The sequence below is a fragment of the Salmo salar genome, chromosome 21 (assembly GCF_965601325.2).
Source record: "Salmo salar chromosome 21, fSalSal1, whole genome shotgun sequence".
Lineage (NCBI taxonomy): Eukaryota > Metazoa > Chordata > Actinopteri > Salmoniformes > Salmonidae > Salmo > Salmo salar.
Window position 1 is genome coordinate 48,977,660 of NC_138311.1, and position 20,340 is coordinate 48,997,999.

At 41.8% G+C, this 20,340-nt stretch overlaps 1 protein-coding gene across 1 annotated transcript in view; it reads left to right on the top strand.

Moving 5' to 3' along the window:
• Positions 1–20,340, top strand: part of ahr2a (aryl hydrocarbon receptor 2 alpha) — a 72,191-nt gene that overhangs the window by 8,508 nt on the left and 43,343 nt on the right. Inside the window, 1 exon segment of the mRNA NM_001123684.1 lies at positions 13,428–13,615. Within this exon segment, the coding sequence (NP_001117156.1) occupies positions 13,428–13,615 (188 nt within the window).

Sequence of the window (20,340 nt, forward strand, 5' to 3'; positions counted from 1 at the left end):
CAACAACATAGTAGTTCATTGTTCTATAGTTGTCTCATCTACAGGGAGGCCTCCACAACAGCCTAAACAAGTCAGTGTTCTACAGGGAGGCCCCCACAACAGCCTAAACAAGTCAGTGTTCTACAGGGAGGCCCCCACAACAGCCTAAACAAGTCAGTGTTGTACAGGTTAGGCCTCCACAACAGCCTCAACAAGTCAGTGTTGTACAGGTTAGGCCTCCACAACAGGCTCAACAAGTCAGTGTTGTACAGGTTAGGCCTCCACAACATGCTCAACAAGTCAGTGTTCTACAGGTTAGGCCTCCACAACAGCCTCAACAAGTCAGTGTTCTACAGGTTAGGCCTCCACAACAGCCTCAACAAGTCAGTGTTCTACAGGGAGGCCCCCACAACAGCCTCAACAAGTCTGTGTCCTACAGGGAGGCCCCCACAACAACCTCAACAAGTCAGTGTTCTACAAGTTAGGCCTCCACAACAACCTCAACAAGTCAGTGTTCTACAGGGAGGCCCCCACAACAGCCTCAACAAGTCTGTGTCCTACAGGGAGGCCCCCACAACAACCTCAACAAGTCAGTGTTCTACAGGGAGGCCCCCACAACAGCCTCAACAAGTCTGTGTCCTACAAGGAGGCCCCCACAATAGCCTCAACAAGTCAGTGTTCTACAGGTTAGGCCTCCACAACAGCCTCAACAAGTCAGTGTTCTCAGCTGAACTCTGGCTACAATACAAGTGCACTAAGATCAGTTTATTCTAACAGTACCCTAAGTGGTTGTCAGACCAAAGGCAGATTTGAACAAACTTGTAAAGGAATAATGTACCTGAGTGTGCTACTGTTGTTTATGTGGTAAAATAAAATGGACTTTTAACTCAAAAAAATTATAAATTTACATTGTCTCTTTTAGGTTGCCCAGCCTAATCTGGGGAATGGGTTTTAGTTCGAGACAAGAAACCATTTTATTAAACAGAGTAACATGGATGGTGATATCATGGTGATACCAGCCTTCATAGCCAGTCTTTCTTGTTCAGATAGGCAGCAGCCGTCATTCTGTCCAGTGGTGGGAATCAGCGGATCAGGCTGCAGCCCCCTGGGGGTGTGTGAGGAGGGGGGCTCACTCAGTTTCCTTGCCCAGGAGAGATGCCCTTCAGGCTGGCTGCAGGAGACCTTGAAGTGGGGTGTACATATGGTATGGTGGTGGTGTGGAGCCGGAGCAGAGGAAGTAGATCAATCCATTTTCAGCCGTGACTAAGAGAGCTGAGGTGGAAGGAATGTTCAGAGTTCACCTCAGGACACAGAGAAACAGAGACGGATATTGTGAAATAAAGGAGCTCTCGGTCTGTGTGTGCAGCCTATCCTTCAGTCTTTCAGTAGTGTACCAAGATATCCTTCAGTTTTTCAGTAGGGTAGTAAGCTATCCTTCAGTCTTTCAGTAGTGTAGTAAGCTATCCTTCACTCTTTCAGTAGGGTAGTAAGCTATCCTTCAGTCTTTCAGTAGGGTAGTAAGCTATCCTTCAGTTTTTCAGTAGTGTAGTAAGCTATCCTTCAGTCTTTCAGTAGGGTAGTAAGCTATCCTTCAGTTTTTCAGTAGTGTAGTAAGCTATCCTTCAGTCTTTCAGTAGGGTAGTAAGCTATCCTTCAGTCTTTCAGTAGTGTAGTAAGCTGTCTTTCAGTAGGGTAGTAAGCTATCCTTCAGTTTTTCTGTAGTGTAGTAGGCGATCCTTCAGTAGGGTGTTTCAGTAGCCACTGGTGCAGTTTGAGTGTGTGTCCAGTCCACCATGTGGCTGAATAAGTCCATGGTTTCAATGTCGTTCAATATGATTGTAGTTGAGGGTGTAGCCTACACATTTTTGGATGTATTCTCGGCCTGTTGAAAATACTCTTTTCATTTCATGATCCCCAACCACTTTGAGCAGACAAAAGCATGCCAATGGCATTACAACGTACTCAGTGCAACTTGATTCCCTTTGAATCAGAGTGAAGGGTCTTTGGGTTCAGCCAGACCCTGAGAGAAAGAGGGAGAGATGAGGTAAACCTAGTTTGTTCTAACTCTAACAATGACTACCCTGATGTCCATGCATGAAGCTCTGTGATGCACTGCAACCAAAGATGGAAAAAATGGGTCTGAATACTGGCTTTTGTCTCCGCAGACATTTTTTTAAAGTGAGGTCAGTCTTGCTCTATTTCTGGGAAGTTATTGCTTGGGTCTAATGCCGGGAATTGAGTTATGGCTGAATTCCCTGCAGGCAATTCAATAGGGAAGAGGAAAAAAACAATGCCTATTATCATCAGCAATTGGGAAAGCCTGTAATGGGGAAAGTCACAAAGTATGGAAGAAACAGCTCTGGGAGGAATGGTGTGGTTTCTGTGGTTGTTGATCTTGACCAACAGCTGTTAGCCCCTACTGTTCACTAAGCTAAAGTCTACCAGTATGTTGGGTTGGGTCTCTAGGATTAAATTGGTCTGTTGTATTGAAATTAATTGAAACCTTATCAGGTTCCCCTTATCAGGTTCCCCTTATCATGTTTTTTTATCTAGTTGGTGTGTATATGATTTCTGTCCCCTGAGAATTCATTATCATCCGTGTTTAACATTTAGCGCCGGCTGTCGGCTAATCAGCCGGTTACAGAGTCATTTTCAGCCGGCTACATTTTCCACTCCATATTAACTAGGCTGTTTTTTATTTAAAAGTTTAAATTCACTGGTCCGTCGAGCCCATTTCCCGCTAGAATGACCGATCTGCATCTTCTAGCGATCCATTGATAGGAGAGGCGCCTGCCTGTCAGTCACAAAGTGAGCGATGGACCGTAAAGGAAATCACACTACAAACTATCACCTTCAGGCACTTAAGGAAATCATGAATGTCATGGATATATTGGAATTAGTGGATATATGGAGACTTAAATACCCTGACCTAGTGAGATATACATGGCGGAGGCTTAATCAAGCTAGTCGTCTTGATGACATAAGAAAGTAATTCTCTCTGGCACCAAAAGTTTAAAAAGTATTGATAGGGGACAGAATGCGGTCAGACCATCACGTAATTGACATATATATTACTCTTACAGAATTTCCACGTGGGCGAGGATATTCAAAATTTTATCAACGCCTACTGGATGATAAATGTTTTTTAACTAGGACAGAAGAATTTCTAACGGACTTTTTCTGATATAACATAGGTACAGCAGATCCCGTTATGGTATGGGACACTTTTAAATGTGCCTTTAGTGGCCATGCCATTCAGTACTCCTCTATAAAACAAAATAAATGTAGTTCAAGAGTCCATATTAACAAAGGAAATTCAAGGACTAACAGTACAGATGGATAGCAATAAAAACGGTACCATAGAGGCACAGAATAAGTTAGAGGAAAAACAAAAAGAAATGGAGGAACTTATTCAAGAAAGATCCAGTATAATATATTATAAATAATAAAGTGAACTGGATGGAATATGGAGGAAAATGCACCAAATTCTTTTGCAATCTTCAACATAGAAATGCTACCAAAATAATGTATTGAAACTTGTTACAAATGATGGAGTCACTCAGGATTCACCGAACAATATTTTGACAGAGGAAGTAAAGTACTTTAAGAATATGTTTTCGTTTCAGTCCCCTCCATCTCCACTAACCGAAGCTAATTGTATGGATTTTTTCCCCTATTAATAATGTTAAATTAACATCTGTACAGACCGACTCATGTGAAGGCCAAATTACAGAGGAGGAACTTATTGATGCAATTAAAGCCTTTAAGTCCGGGAAAACTCCAGGGCTGGATGGAATACCAGTGGAAGTATACCAAACTTTTTTTATATACTCAGAGGACCATTATTAGCACGTTTTAACCACTCCTATATAAACGGTAGATTATCGGACACGAAACAAGAAGGTCTGATTTAATTATTACTGAAACAGGATCCAAGTGGTATATGTAAAGATCCAGTCCATTTAAAAAAATTGGAGTGATGCAAAAATTCTAGCTAAATGGTTGGCACATAGAATTAAAAAGATTTTGTCAGATATTATTAATCCTAATCAGACAGGTTTTTTACATGGACGATACATTGGAGATAATATAAGACAAGTACTGGAAACAATAGAATACCATGAAATATCGGGGAAACCAGGCCTGGTTTTCATAGCTGATTTTGAAAAGGCTTTTGATAAAGTACGACTGGAGTATATATATAAATGCCTGGAATATTTACATTTTGGAGAATCTCTATAAAATGGGTTAAAGTTATGTATAGTAACCCTAGGTGTAAAATAGTAAATAATGGCTACATCTCAGAAAGTTTTAAACTGTCAAGATGAGTAAAACAAGGTTGTCCACTATCGGCATATCTATTTATTATTACCATCGAAATGTTAGCTGTTAAAATTAGATCCAACAATAATATTAAGGGATTAGAAATCCATGGCTTAAAAACAAACGCGTCATTGTACACTGATGATTCATGTTTTCTTTTAAAACCACAATTCGAATCCCTCCACAGCCTCATAGAGGATCTAGATATTTTTTTAAACCTCTCTAGATTAAAACCAAATGATGATAAGTGTACTATATTATGTATTGTATCACAAAAAATACAATTTTTACATTACCGTGTAGTTTACCAATAAAATGGTCTGACGGGGATGTGGACATACTCGGTATACATGTCCTGAAAGAAATAAAGAAATTATCTCTTTTTTATAGAAGTTAGCAAAAATAGATAAGATCTTGCTACCATGTAAAGGAAAATATCTGTCTATTTGTGGAAAAATCACCCTGATTAACTCTTTAGGCATATCACAGTTTACCTATTTGCTTATGGTGTTGCCTACATCTGCTTTTTAAATGATATTATCAAAAAATATTCCATTTTATTAAAATCGCCTATTTATATAACAAATATGAATTCGGAGGGCAGAAATGATTAAATATTAAAGCATTAGACCTCTCGCTAAAGGCATCAGTCATACAAAAGTTATACTTAAATCTGAAATGGTTCTCTAGTAAATTAGTAAGAATGTCTCACCCCATATTCAAGAATGGCCTTTTTCCCTTTATTCAGATTACAACGGCTCACTTTCTGCTATTTGAAAACGTAATAATCTCCAAAATATCGTAATTTTTTAAACAAGCCTTAGAAAATTGGTTGCAATTGCAGTTTAATCCACCTGAAAAGACAGAACAAATAATACAACAAATATTGTGGTTAAACTGAAATATACTAATTCATAAAAAAATAAAAATATTTTTCGATAAAATACCATATGGTCAAGCTGCTCCCACAACAGCTCAATAGGGTTGAGATCTGTGGACTGTGCTGGCTACTCCATTATAGACAGAATACCAGCTGACTGCTTCTTCTCTAAATAGTTATTGCATATTTGGAGCTGTGCTTTGGGTCCTTGTCCTGTTGTACGAGGAAATTGGCTCCAATTAAGCGCCGTCCATAGGGTATGGCATGGCGTTGCAAAATGGAGTGATTGCCTTCCTTCTCCAAGATTCCTTTTACCCTGTACAAATCTCCCACTTTACCACCACCAAAGCACCCCCAGACCATCACATTGCTTCCACCATGCTTGACAGATGGTGTCAAGCACTCCTCCAGCATATTTTAATTTTTTCTGCGTCTCACGAATGTTCTTCTTTGTGATCCGAACACCTCAAGATTCGTCTCTCCAGTGTCTGTGTTCTTTTGCCCATCTTAATCTTTTCATTTTATTGGCCAGTAGGTGGTATGGCTTTTTCTTTGCAACTCTGCCTAGAAGGCCAGCATCCCGGAGTCGCCTCTTCACTGTTGACGTTGAGACTGGTGTTTTGCGGGTACTATTTAATGAAGCTGCCAGTTGAGGACTTGTGAGGCATCTGTTTCTCAAACTAGACACTCTAATGTACTTGTCGTCTTGCTCAGTTGTGCACCAGGGCCTCCCACTCCTCTTTCTATTCTGGTTAGAGCCAGTTTGCGCTGTTCTCTGAAGGGAGTAGCACACAGCGTTTTACGAGATCTTCAGTTTCTTTGCAATTTCTTGCATGGAATAGCCATAATTTCTCAGAACAAGAATAGACTGACGAGTTTCAGAAGAAAGGTCTTTGTTTCTGGCCATTTTGAGCCAGTAATCGAACCCACAAATGCTGATGCTCCAGATACTCAACTAGTCTAAAGAAGGCCAGTTTTATTGCTTCTTTAATCAGAACAGCAGTTTTCAGCTGTGCTAATATAATTGCAAAAGGGTTTTCTAATGATCAATTAGCCTTTTAAAATGATAAACTTGGATTAGCTAACACAACGTGCCATTGGAACACAGGAGTGATGGTTGCTGATAATGGGCCTCTGTACGCCTATGTAGATATTCCACTAAAAATCTGCCGTTTCCAGCTACAATAGTCATTTACAACATTAATGTCTACACTGTATTTCTGATCAATTTGATGTTATTTTAATGGACCAAAATTTGCTTTTTTTTCAAAAGCAAGAACATTTCTAAGTGACCCCAAACTTTTGAACGGTAGTGTATGTGTATAAGATGATTTCTCCGTAACTCCCCCTCGCTGTTCACTGTTTGTTGTGATCTGGTAGGTCCCTGAAAACTTTTTCCACTTCATTCCTGTGCAAGAACCAAGAGCCAAATGTCTGAGAAATTGTTGAGTAATATGCAGTGTATTTAGAGACATTTTGCTGTAGGCATTTTTCATGCGATAGCAAGATGGATAGCTAATGGAGATGATGATACGTCTAGCTAACGTTAGTAGCGTTCTATCTAGGTCGCTATCTAGCTAGTTTACAACATGCTCGCTCATAGCGTCCTCTTTGATAACTGGTATACCTAACTTAGCTAGCTCATCAAACAGTATTTTCTTTGCAATTTCTACAGGATGGCACTTATTACAGCCTTAAATATCACAACAGGGACCTCACTGTCACCACTGGTCATATATTCTAGCTAGGGTTGCATCAGTTTCCATTGGACTAGAACAGGGCTCTCCAACCATGTTCCTGGAGAGCTACCCTCCTGTAGGTTTTCACTCCAACTCCAGTTGTAATTAACCAGCTAATTATTACAATCATTGCCCAGATTCACAAAAAGAAGTTCATAAGATAGTTTGTAAGTACAATTCCTCAACAATATCTTAAGATTTCATGATTACTTTTACGGACTTCTTACATTTCTTCTTACAAACTTCTTAAATATCCTCTTAAGATGGTTGTTGCTAGGCAGCCAATTTAGCTAGCTATCTAGCTAGCAATGGCAATCATGTTAGCATATTTCATACTGAGATTATTGTTCAAGAACATGTTCTTTGGTTTCAAATAATCAACACTGAAAATTTCAGATTAAGCTTGTGAGTGAATTAAATATGTTAAATTGCTTTCATTAGCTTATTCTCTCACTGCCCTGAGTTTAAGACAAGGGTACAGCTATCTTGGAATTAAGAACATTTCCAAGAACAAATCCAAGAGCTTTATTTTATTTTTGAAATAACACTAACATTTCCAATAACTTTTGTGAGGAATAGCAACTTTGACGAACTTTCTTCATAAGTCAATAGTGAAGTAAAAAAATTGCACTTAAGAATACATTTCTTAAGAAGGTTTTGTGAATTTGGGCCCTGGCTAGAGTTTACTAGGCTGGCTAGCTAGGTAGCTAATGCTGGCTAGCTAGCTAGCACAGAGTTTGTAACATGCTAACACTAGCATGCTAACGATAGGTAGCTAATGACCACATAGAACAATGACGGTTAGTTATAGAAAAATATTTGTAATGACGATACTCCATAGTCGTAGGTCCACAAAATCAAGCAAATGGTACTGAACTCATGACAAAATAATGTTTTGACATTATAGTGGCTTTTTATTAGAGGTCGGCCGATTAATCGGAATGGCCGATTAATTAGGGCCGATTTCAAGTTTTCATAACAATCGGTAATCGGTATTTTTGGCCCACCGATTTGCCTCTTATTTTTTATTAAAAACAAATATATATTTAAAAAAACATTTTTTTTACACCTTTATTTAACTAGGCAAGTCAGATTAAGAACATATTCTTATTTTCAATGACGACCTAGGAACGGGTGTTAACTGCCTTGTTCAGGGGGGATTCGGCGATTCGTTTTTGCAACCTTCCGGTTACTAGTCCAACGCTCTAACCACCTGCCTTACATTGCACTCCACGAGGAGCCTGCATGGCAGGCTGACTACCTGTTACGTGAGGGCAGCAAGAAGCCAAGGTAAGTTGCTAGCTAGCATTAAACTTACCTTATAAAAAACTATCAATCTTAACATAATCACTAGTTAACTACACAAGGTTGATGATATTACTAGTTTATCTAACGTGTCCTGCGTTGCATATAATCGATGCGGTGCCTGTTAATTTATCATTGAATCACAGCCTACTTCGCCAAACGGGTGTTGATTTAACAAGCGCATTTGCGAAAAAAGCACTGTCGTTGCACCAATGTACCTAACCATAAACATCAATGCCTTTCTTTAAAATCAATAAACAAGTATATATTTTTAAACCTGTATATTTAGTTAATATTGCCTGCTAACATGAAGTTGTGTCACATCTCTAGCATTCATTGCACGCAGAGTCAGGGTATATGCAACAGTTTGGGCCGCCTGGCTCGTTGCGAACTAATTTGCCAGAATTTTACGTAGTTATGACATAACATTGAAGGTTGGGCAATGTAACAGGAATATTTAGACTTAGGGATGCCACCCGTTAGATAAAATACGGAACGGTTCCGTATTTCACTGAAAGGAAAAACGTTTTGTTTCAAGATGATAGTTTCCGTATTCGACCATATTAATGACCTAAGGCTCGTATTTCGGGGTGTTATTATGTTATAATTAAGTCTACGATTTGATAGAGCAGTCTGACTGAGCGGTGGTAGGCAGCAGCAGGCTCGTAAGCATTCATTCAAAACAGCACTTTCGTGCGTTTTGCCAGCAGCCCTTCGCATTGCATTGCGCTGTTTATGACTTCAAGCCTATCAACTCCCAAGATGAGGCTGGTGTAACCGATGTGAAATGGCTAGCTAGTTAGTCGGGTGCGCGCTAATAGCGTTTCAAACGTCACTCGCTGTGAGACTTGGAGTGGTTGTTCCCCTTGCTCTGCATGGGTAACGCTGCTTCGAGGGTGGCTGTTGTCGATGTGTTCCTGGTTCAAGCCCAGGTAGGAGCGAGGAGAGGGACGGAAGCTATACTGTTACACTGGCAATACTAAAGTGCCTATAAGAACATCCAATAGTCAAAGGTATATGAAATACAAATCGTATAGAGAGAAATAGTCCTATAATTCCTATAATAACGACAACCTAAAACTTCTTACCTGGGAATATTGAAGACTCATGTTAAAAGGAACCACTAGCTTTCTCATGTTCTGAGCAAGGAAATTAAACGTTAGCTTTTTTACTTTGCACATATTGCACTTTTACTTTCTTCTCCAACACAAATTTAACATGTTTCATTATTTATTTGAGGCTAAATTGATTTTATTGATGTATTATATTAAGTTAAAATAAGTGTTAATTCAGTATTGTTGTAATTGTCATTATTACAAATAAATAAATAAATAAAAGAATTGGCCGATTAATCGGTAGCGGCTTTTCTGGTCCTCCAATAATCGGTATCGGCGTTGAAAAATCATAATCGGTCGACCTCTAGACCTGACATTGTGGTGCCAGGACAACAACCTCTCCCTCAACATCAGCAAGACGAAGGAGCTGATCGTGGACTACAGGGAGGGGGGGTGCACACCCTCAGCCACACCCTCATCCACATCGACGGAGCCGTATTGTAGGGTCGAGAGCTTCAAGTTCCTCAGTGTCCACATAACTGAGGACTTAACCTGGTCCTCTCATACCAGCACAGTTGTGAAGATGGCACTCTTCTCCCTCTTCCCCCTCAGGAGGCTGACAAAATGTCCAAAGACTCCAGCCACCCAAGACATGGAGTGTTCTCCATGCTCCCTTCCGGCAGCCGGTACCATTCATCAAGGCTCAGACCAACAGACTCCTAAACAGCTTCTGTCCCATGGCCATAAGATTGTTAAATAGCTAACAACTACTGCTCTCCCTCTCCCACAAACTGTCCACACTGACTCTATGCCATCCACGGGTCTCTACACACACACACTTTATCTGTCACTCTTACTCACACGCAAACACATATCTCATACACACACTCGCATACACCCTCACTCATACACTCATTACTGACCACACACACTTACACCACCTCACATCTACGCTGCTGTTATAATGAGTGATGATTAGATCTATTAATAGCATTACACTGCTGTTCATTGATTATTGTTTGCCATTACCATTAGTAGCTAATCTATTTATCCTGCTACCGGTCACTATTACTCAGGTTTTTATGAATAAACCCACCTCAACCACTCCAGTACCCCTGCACATTGAATAAGGTACTGGCACTGACCTGTATATACAACCACTCCAGTACCCCTGCACATTGAATAAGGTACTGGCACGGATCTGTATATACAACCACTCCAGTACCCCTGCACATTGAATAAGGTACTGGTACGGATCTGTATATACAACCACTCCAGTACCCCTGCACATTGAATAAGGTACTGGCACTGATCTGTATATACAACCACTCCAGTACCCCTGCACATTGAATAAGGTACTGGCACTGATCAGTATATACTTGTATTCTTGTGATCCTTCACCTTATATCGTACTTGTTGTGTGTTTTTATTTTAATAATCTTTTCTATTACCGTAATTTCCAGACTATTAAGCGCACCTGAATATAAGCCGCACCCACTGAATAAAAAAAATAAATTATTTTGAACATAAATAAGCCGCACGTCTATAAGCCGCAGGTGCCTACCGGTACATTGAAACAAATGAACTTTACACAGGCTTTAACGAAACACGGCTTGTAACAAAAATAAATAGGCTTTAACAAAACACGGCTTGTAACAAAAATAAATAGGCTTTAACGAAACACGGCTTGTAACAAAAAATAAAAATTAGCAGTAAGCTTTAGTTGTCTTTTTGCACTGAGTCAATTCCTCACGCTGCTGTTTCCAACGTCTTATCATCGACTCATTAAATCAAATCAAATTTATTTATATAGCCCTTCGTACATCAGCTGATATCTCAAAGTGCTGTACAGAAACCCAGCCTAAAACCCCAAACAGCAAGCAATGCCAAGCTCCCGTGCAGCAGCTCCATTTCCTTTTCCAACAGCCAGATCAATCGCATTCAACTTGAAAGCTGCATCATATGCATTTCTCCGTGTCTTTGCCATGATGAGGGTGACAAAATGACTACCGTAATCAGAATGATGGGAAGTTTGAGAGCGCTCGATTTAATCTAAACAGTAAACAAAAAAGTTGTTTGACCTCAACCCGTTCGGCAATTTCATTGGTCTAAATGAAAGCTTCATGCCGCCAAAAAACTGAGCACGTCACAGAATGTGTTTTTAAAAAAAAATAAAATTGAAAGCGGGTAAAATCCATATATTAGCCACGTCATTGTTTAAGCCGCGAGGTTCAAAGCCTGGGAAAAAAGTTGCGGCTTATAGTCCGGAATTTACGGTACTATTTTATTATTATTACTATCACTGCAGTGTAGGGAATGAGCTCTCAAGGTTAACATTTCACTATACTGTTTTACAGCTGTTGTATCCTGTGCATGTTGCTAATAAACTTAAACTTTAAACTTTGAAACAGATGCCGTTTAAACAATGCCCTTGAGATAAATAGCAGCTGCCAGTCCCCCAACCCTTAACCCACATTTGAAAAAGTGAAATGGTGTATTGAAGTCATCCACTTTAGTTCAGAAATGAGCCTGGGTTCTGTTCTTGCTCCAGCGGGTGCGAGGGGAGTTAGAGCCTCCGGACTACAGTCCCAGCAAGCTTGGCTTAAGCCTGAGCACGTGTGTCTGATTTGCAGTTAATGACATGTGTCTGCACGAGACTCATAAACTTGACTTTGGCCTTCAACAAGAGTTGTCCCAAGACATTATCACCCAGTTGCCTGTGAAATGAAATACCACAGGGAGCAAAACAAACAAAGACCTCTGATAGCCTCTGATGTGCCTGAAAATACTCAGTTTTGACAGTGAACATTTACAAAAGAGCATTGTGTTTATTCTATAGATGTGAACGTTTACAGACATTATTTGTTGACATTAACAGCTGTCCATTTTATTTACATATTTTTTTCACTATACGGGCTTTTTATATTGCAGAAAGTTTTTAGTATTGGAAAAACTGTAGAGAGGAGTGATCTCTGTGTCCTCTTGTATAGTATATGCTAGCAGCTGGACTGTAGCGCTTTGTACGCTTTGCTCCTCAAAGCAGGAAATCCCTCTGGCCTCAGGTGCTGCAACTGCCTCCACTGATTCCTATCTCCTTAGGCTAATAATGTATGATGATTCACCTAGAAAACAGTGTGCTTCACTGTGTTTATTAGTCATGTTTACGAGTTGCCTCGTCTTTCCTACGTTCAAGCTGGAGTTTCAGTACTGTAAGCGGTGCACCACTATTGCTCACTGGGTTTCGAAACTATTCATGTTTTTATTAGCGTGTGTCATAAACCCAACTCAGAGGAAGCCATGCTCATGCAGGGCCTGCTAGCCAGGGTGACTGAAGTGATTCAGCCTTGGTTCAAATCAAATTTTATTAGTCACATGGGCCAAATTCAACCGTGAAATGCTTACTTACAAGCCCTTAATCAACAATGCAATTAAAAAAATTGAGAGTGGGGGGGGTCAATGTAAATAGTCCGGGTGGCCATTTGGTTAATTGTTCAGCAGTCTTATGGCTTGGGGGTAGAAGCTGTTAAGGAGCCTTTTGGACCTAGACTTGGGGCTCCGGTACCTCTTGGCGTGTGGTAGCAGAAAGAACAGTTTATGACTTGGGTGACTGGAGTCTTTGACAATTTTTGGGGCCTTTCTCTGACACCGCCTAGTATATAGGTCCTGGATGGCAGGAAGCTTGACCCCATTGATGTACTGGGCTGTACGCACTAACCCTCTGTAGCATGGTTTTAAAAACTTCCTGTTCCCCTCTGCTTATTTCAGTGTTAGGAAATTCTTCCATTGTTACATGCTTCAGGCTTCTTATTTCAGTGGATGTCACTCTTGCCAGGCGTTACAAGCTTATGAAATGTAGCTATAATAGCATTATGTCCTAGACCCATATTGTGGCTAAGCTGTCTAAAGTTATGATCTGTCCAGTCTTTGTTGCTGTTGTGTTGTCGTCCAGTAAAGTGTTGTCATCCAAAGATTGTTTACCTGTAATGCTGGTATACACATTCATTTTACAACGTGGTACATCATCTCCCAACAATAATGATTACAATCAGATTTCCTTCCACAGAGAACACTGTAATAATTTAGAATCAGCACAATAAGTACCTATGGTCTAACTAACCATAATGATCTTGTCTCCTTTCCCCACAGCAAGAAAACTCCTGCTCCAGATGTGGTCAAGTCAAACCCATCCAAACGCCACCGGGATCGGTTGAACGGGGAGCTGGACAGGCTGACAGGCCTCCTACCATTCCCTGAGGATGTGCGCTCTCGCCTGGACAAACTCTCTGTGCTCCGCATCAGCGTCGGCTACCTGAAGGTGAAGAGCTTCTTCAAAGGTGAGTTTCATATCAAGTACCAGTCAAGTACCAAATTAATCAAGCAGACAATTAACAACTTATATTCTCATCAAAGATCAGTGCAGTCTATGCATTACAAAGCAGTTAAGGAGAGAACTTGGTGAATAAATGGTGTTGTGTACAGTATGTCCTGTCAGTGTCAAAATAACCCAAAGAGAATAGACAGATGCAGTAAGAAACTAAAGCCTCTTGAGGAAATGTTGTGTAGTAGACTACAGTATTTAGCAGAGCATCAGCTGACCCAGGACATGTAAACATGACAACAATGACACTAGAATCTCCAACACAGCATACACAGCAGTACCAGGCCTTCCTTTGGCTCTCAGAACTAACTTACTATAGCATGCTATGGCCTCATTCTAGCTAACTTACTATGACATGCTAGGTCCTGATTCCAGCTTATTTACTATGGCACGCTAGGCCTTGATTCTAGCTAACTTACTATGGCACGCTAGGCCCTGATTCTAGCTAACTTACTATGGCACGCTAGGCCCTGATTCTAGCTAACTTACTATGACATGCTAGGCCCTGATTCTAGCTAACTTACTATGGCACGCTAGGCCCTGATTCTAGCTAACTTACTATGGCACGCTAGGCCCTGATTCTAGCTAACTTACTATGGCACGCTAGGCCCTGATTCTAGCTAACTTACTATGGCACGCTAGGCCCTGATTCTAGCTAACTTACTATGGCACGCTAGGCCCTGATTCTAGCCATTTGTAAACACATTTGAATTGAATTGAACTATTTTGATGTACTGTTGAAAGTCTGCACCCCCCCAGTGGGTTGGCAGCAGGACAGCCACAGAGCACGGTCCCCCCGTGGGTTGGCAGCAGGACAGCCACAGAGCACGGTCCCCCCGTAGGTTGGCAGCAGGACAGCCACAGAGCACGGTCCCCCGGTAGGTTGGCAGCAGGACAGCCACAGAGCACGGTCCCCCCAGTGGGTTGGCAGCAGGACAGCCACAGAGCACGGTCCCCCCGTAGGTTGGCAGCAGGACAGCCACAGAGCACGGTCCCCCCGTGGGTTGGCAGCGGGACAGCCACAGAGCACGGTCCCCCCAGTGGGTTGGCAGCAGGACAGCCACAGAGCATGGTCCCCCCGTAGGTTGGCGGCAGGACAGCCACAGAGCACGGTCCCCCCAGTGGGTTGGCAGCAGGACAGCCACAGAGCACGGTCCCCCTAGTGGGTTGGCAGCAGGACAGCCACAGAGCACGGTCCCCCCGTAGGTTGGCAGCAGGACAGCAACCGAGTGCGCTCCCCCGTGGGTTGGCAGCGGGACAGCCACAGAGCACGGTCCCCCCGTGGGTTGGCAGCAGGACAGCAACAGAGCGCAGACATTAATAACCCTTGTGTAGTCTTAACATTCTGCATACTCCCGTTGTCCTAAGGGTAAAAAATGACCCGCCTTCACTAAACCCCTAAAATAAAGCAGCTTAATTGAATTTTAAACCCCAAATCTATTTTGCATGAAGAAACAACCTGTCATTCATCACAAACTTTGTAAATATCTGGGTTTTCCCTCTTCACAATGCAGAAAGACTGCATTTAATCAGTGGACACAACTCGTTTTTATTACAACACACCCGTCATAATTGTTTTCTTTCCTAAATTAGAGGTTTATTATTATTACTATTATTGCTAAAGGTACTGCATAGGTGTAAACATACATTTTTAGGCAAGAGATAGCACTTGTATAGCCTAAGAATGTATCAGAAACTTGCAAAAAGTAGTTTTGAATGCATTTTATTGAAGGGAAACAATAACAATCTTGTACTTTTTTGGCAACATAGTGATATATTCTTATATACTGTACAATGAGGAATTCAACTACAAAATACTAGTCTTCCCACATTTTTTTTAACCATTGCCTCCACCCACAAGGTTAATAAACAACAACAATAAATAAGAATAAAATAAGATAATGGATACAAAACAAAAACATGAAGAACATAAATCAATCATCTCTAATTAGCACATGTAGGACGGTATACAAGTGTGTGTGCATGGACTTTGCAGATATATTCCTCACATGTGCAGCACATAGTGTTTGTTTTACAGGCCTTCTTTGGGGGGCAGAATTGACATCTCCTCTTGCATGCCCCAGCTGCAGCCTCAGGTGGATAAGGACAAGATTCAGCTCCCTGAATAGCTTTCACAAGCGTTGTAGAGGCTGCTGTGCAGGCAAGGCGCTCCTTTTTTTGAAAGTGCCTTTCCCAGCTGTGAAGGCCTCTCTCCCCCTTGTTGCGAGGAGTGCATGTTGGAGCTCAGGCTTGTTCTTTCTAACTGTGCCAACCATGGTGATCTTCCTCTTCATAAGAGGTGAAGAAATTGTCATACGTGACATTGTGCCCCCTCAGTCCGTCTGTCACATCAAGCACAACCCGCATCCCCTGATTCTTCTCCGGGCCTCCGCTGGTCGGCTTCCCTGTGTAGACTTGCATCTTCCAAGCGTAGCTGGATTGTGCGTTACAGGCCACCCATATCTTGATGCAATACTTTGCTGGCTTGCTGGGCATATACTGCCGGAAAGGAATCTCTTTTGACCTTTTGACAAAAGAGATTACTATCAGTAATTAGTATCCGTGTCACAAAAAACAATCACATAAATCAATGATATTACAGCAATATATAATAAAATTAGCAGTGAAAATCACTTGCATTACAGATATGAAAATAAAAATGTACCTGTGAATGGAACCAGTTGCTCCTCCACTGTTACTTCAGGCCCAGGGTTGTAGAGGTATGGCAGACGCTCCACCCACTTCTCCCAGACCTCTCTTATGGCAGCCAGTTTGTCTCTCACACGTCTTGCAGGTCTTGACTCACGGTTATTAAATCGTAGCATTCTTGAGAAAGGGTGAAAGACTCAGTGACATTGTGGCATGGAAAATCCACTCTCTGCATCCCAGAGACTACATGTAGCCTCGCCTCGGGACCTATATACCCGCTAAGATTAGCAGCCCTATGTAGGCACGCAGCTTAATCTCATCCATCCTTTTCCAGTTGTCTCCATATTTACGGAAACCCTCCAAATTTGTCATCTCCAGTGTGATTTTTTTCGATGGCTGGTGTGATGAACATGTAGAATGTTGAGGCGATGTCCTGGGCATGGGCAAATGCATGTCTTGTGGGCCTTGGGGTCATCCTTATGACATTTTGTGCTGCCATCCTGCCCTGGTTGTCATATGGTGACAAGGACCATGTTATTTTGCTGTTCTTTTTCAAAAATCTGTCTTTCAGCTTAGGGTATTTCTTCTTCATCTGAAGATGATGCATCGTGCTCTGGGTTGTATTCTTCCCCATCTTCTTCTTCAGATACCTCCTCCTCTTCGAAATCATTGTCCTCTTGTTCCTCCTGGACATCTGAAAAAATCAGATCTACGACCGGTTGGGCACTGAAACGTGCACTCATGGCTTCAGCAAAGGGGGGACTGGGGGGAACTATCATCTGCAGCACCTTTATAGTCTCTGACTGCATTCCCCATTAGTAAACAATGCTTTCAATAAATGTTTATTTTGTCTGACATTTTGTTTATTTTGTCTGTGAACTTGAGTCGTGTGGTGTCGTGGAGGGGAGATGCTGCACATTAGTTTGGTCTGATTTCAATCTCAATTTCCTGTGTGTGTGTGTGTGTATCTTTGTGGTTTTTGTGGTGTGTAAATTATTTTATAACTGCCGGGTCAAAAATGACCCTAACAGGCTGACTACACCGCTCACGTCGCGTGCACGAGCGTTGCAAAATAAATGTATAAATCTATATTATTCAATTATTGCACCCACAATGCTCGCGCGCGCCAACGAGCATCTGCGTTGCCAAGGGATAAAATAGATAGATCGCGCTGCAAGTCCTGCCTCTCCCATCTCCTCATTGGTTTATAGAAGCAGGTACCCACGTGCCATCTCCTCATTGGTTATACCCACATGGGTGACTGAAAGACGAACGAGGTCAATGGCGGTAATGCACCTAATTTATGAAAGTTGCCAATCGCAATATAAAGTCATGAGAAGAAAAGGCCTAGAAGGACGAGAGATGATTCGGTTGACTGTTATATGTGTGGATTAATTGTCGGAGTAGAGGACCTTGTGCATTTCAGGTAAAATAACAATGTTTATATCCCAGGACAAATTAGCTAGCAACAGCAAGCTAGCTAGCTAAATTGCCATAAAGGTTTAATGCTTTTCGACCTGTCCCCAAATTAATGTAATTGGTTCAGAGTTTGTTTTGATATTTTAACATGCGTGTCGTGATCGCGTTTGGTGTGCGGGGACAAAATAAATGTATTCACGATGGCGCACGCGCGCAGCCGGTTTGGGTTCCGTGTTAGCGGAACCCTCTAGGAAAAGTCTTCAAATTTCAAGTTGAAAAAATATTATTATGGGGTTTTTCTCTGCTGTTACACATAGTGGTGGGTTATTTTTTTACCCTTAATAAGACAACTCAAGGGATAAATCAAGATGTTGGTTGTCTAACCTGTGTCACCCAAATGTTTGGAGCCTCAGGGTCCATTTTTACTTTCAAATCATACCACAACAAACTTGTCTCCAGTAATGCACTTGGTTAGTAGACCACATAATAGGATGCTTTTTATTATACTGTATCATTTAAATGGATTATGTACATCAGTGAATCTCTGTGATATGTCATGGCTGTGATGGGGAACATGGCAACAAAAATAGTTAAATAAACGGGCTGTGGAGAACATGATTCCAGAACCCCAAAAAAAACCTAAAATCATAGCAAAATACTCCAATCAGCATCTGTCTTGGTTAACCATGTCTTAGTGGTCCATCTATCTAACCATTTCTATGAATTTCCTATCATCAAATCTTTAACTCTTTTTACCATGTGTTGTTGTGGTTGATGATAATCGATAGGAGAAAGTCCTCTGTCCCCAGAGGAGAACCCTTTGTAGAACTATTTTTGGTACCCTTTTTGGTTCCTTTCCACAGAGGGTTCTACCTGGAACCAAGAAGGGTCCTCCTATGGGGACAGCTGAAGAACCCTTTTGGAACCCCCCCCCCCCCCCCCCCACACACACACACACACTTATCCTGTGACTAGGACCAAGACACTGACATAAACCAAATGTTTGGTTCTAAATTATACAGAACAATGTCCAGTGACTCATAAGATGACTCATCGTTGAAAAACCAACTCCAACACCCTCAACATGTCAGCCATTAAGGGTTAACAGACATCAAAGCCGGAGCGTTGGCAGATGACTTGCTGAGTCAGTTATCTTGGCGCCTCTGGCACCGCCACCATATCCTCTCAGTCTCCTTGTCCTTTTCCACTCTCAACCCTGCCCAGAACCCTAGACGATGGTGTATATGGGCAGTTATATCTGTACAAACAACCAATGGCTTATTTATTCACATTCTCATTGAATCCTCAGTAACTCAACCTCTACCGCCATAGGCACCAACATGAGGTGCTGAAGGGGGCTGGGCATTGGTTTACGAGGTGTTAGAACTATCCCTCTCTTCCTACACTGTATTTAGCTCAGAAATATGCCTGGGCTGTGTACAGCACAAGGCTTTGCTGATGTTAAGAATGGGTAGGCGTCGCTGGTGTTGAACGAGTGCAGCTCAGTTAATCTTAAACCAGAGGAGATTACATTCCTAAAGATAGTTGACTCCTGCCCTTACGTCTGTTAGGGTTGAACTGGCTATTTGTTTGCATAACTTATATAATATACTGGGGAAGCTATGCAACAATATCAAGTATATGAACTACGGATAAATCAACTGCTGAAGACAAGAAGAACTACACCCGGAGACAGGAAGTGCGTCACGAGGCTGGGACCAGCCTGCACGCCGACGATAGGAGGAGCAAGTTTAAACCACGCTCCTCCTCCCTCTGACAGGCCAGCATTGAGCGGGAACTATCTCTGTCAGAGTATAAAAGGGAGAACAAAGGAGGTGTCGTTCTCTTCTCTGTTTGCCCTGCGAGGTGTCACAGAGAGACCGTATATATATACGAACCACACATTTACCACACACGAGTTTGCATTATTTAAAGTACAAGTAAATCAGAAGTTACTATGTGCTGACTATTTTGTTCTGATACCAGAATTGAATTGACGTAACTTTAACACGTCTTAGTGCCCTCTCACCCCTTTCGCTCCCACACAAGAGACAGGCACGCCAACAGGCTCATTCTCAGAGACGAGTTCTTATCTCACCTTTGCGTGGGGTAAGTGTGTGACTTGGTGATTCTTTCTCGTTATCTCTTTCTCTCTCTCTTTTTCATTATCTGTCTCTCAAACATTTTCATTATCTGTCTCTCAAACTATCTGTCTGTCTCTGAGGTGTGTTGTTCCTCTGTCATTTCTTTGTCACTTTTTTAAAGTAGAACTGCACTTCCTGATTTGGCCTCGTTTTTCAGCAGTGCTAATTTAAAAGATGCTAGCGGCCATGACTGAAGGCAAACAAGAGTTGTCTTTGGGGTGTGGTTTCATGTGGGTGGTATTTTGGGGTGTGTCTTTGCCATCCCATCACACCAAACAATAGCTAATTCGGTTATATGTGGGCTAAAGTAGAGAAGAAGAAGTGAACAGAAAGTTAAGCCGGCGCTGACCTTGTGTTTACGAAGCTGACAGCAGCTAGTTAGGCTAGCCAGCTGCAGCTAGCTATTATGCTATCTAATGATAGCTAGCTGATATTTCTTTGTCAAATCACAGTTATGCGAAGATAGATG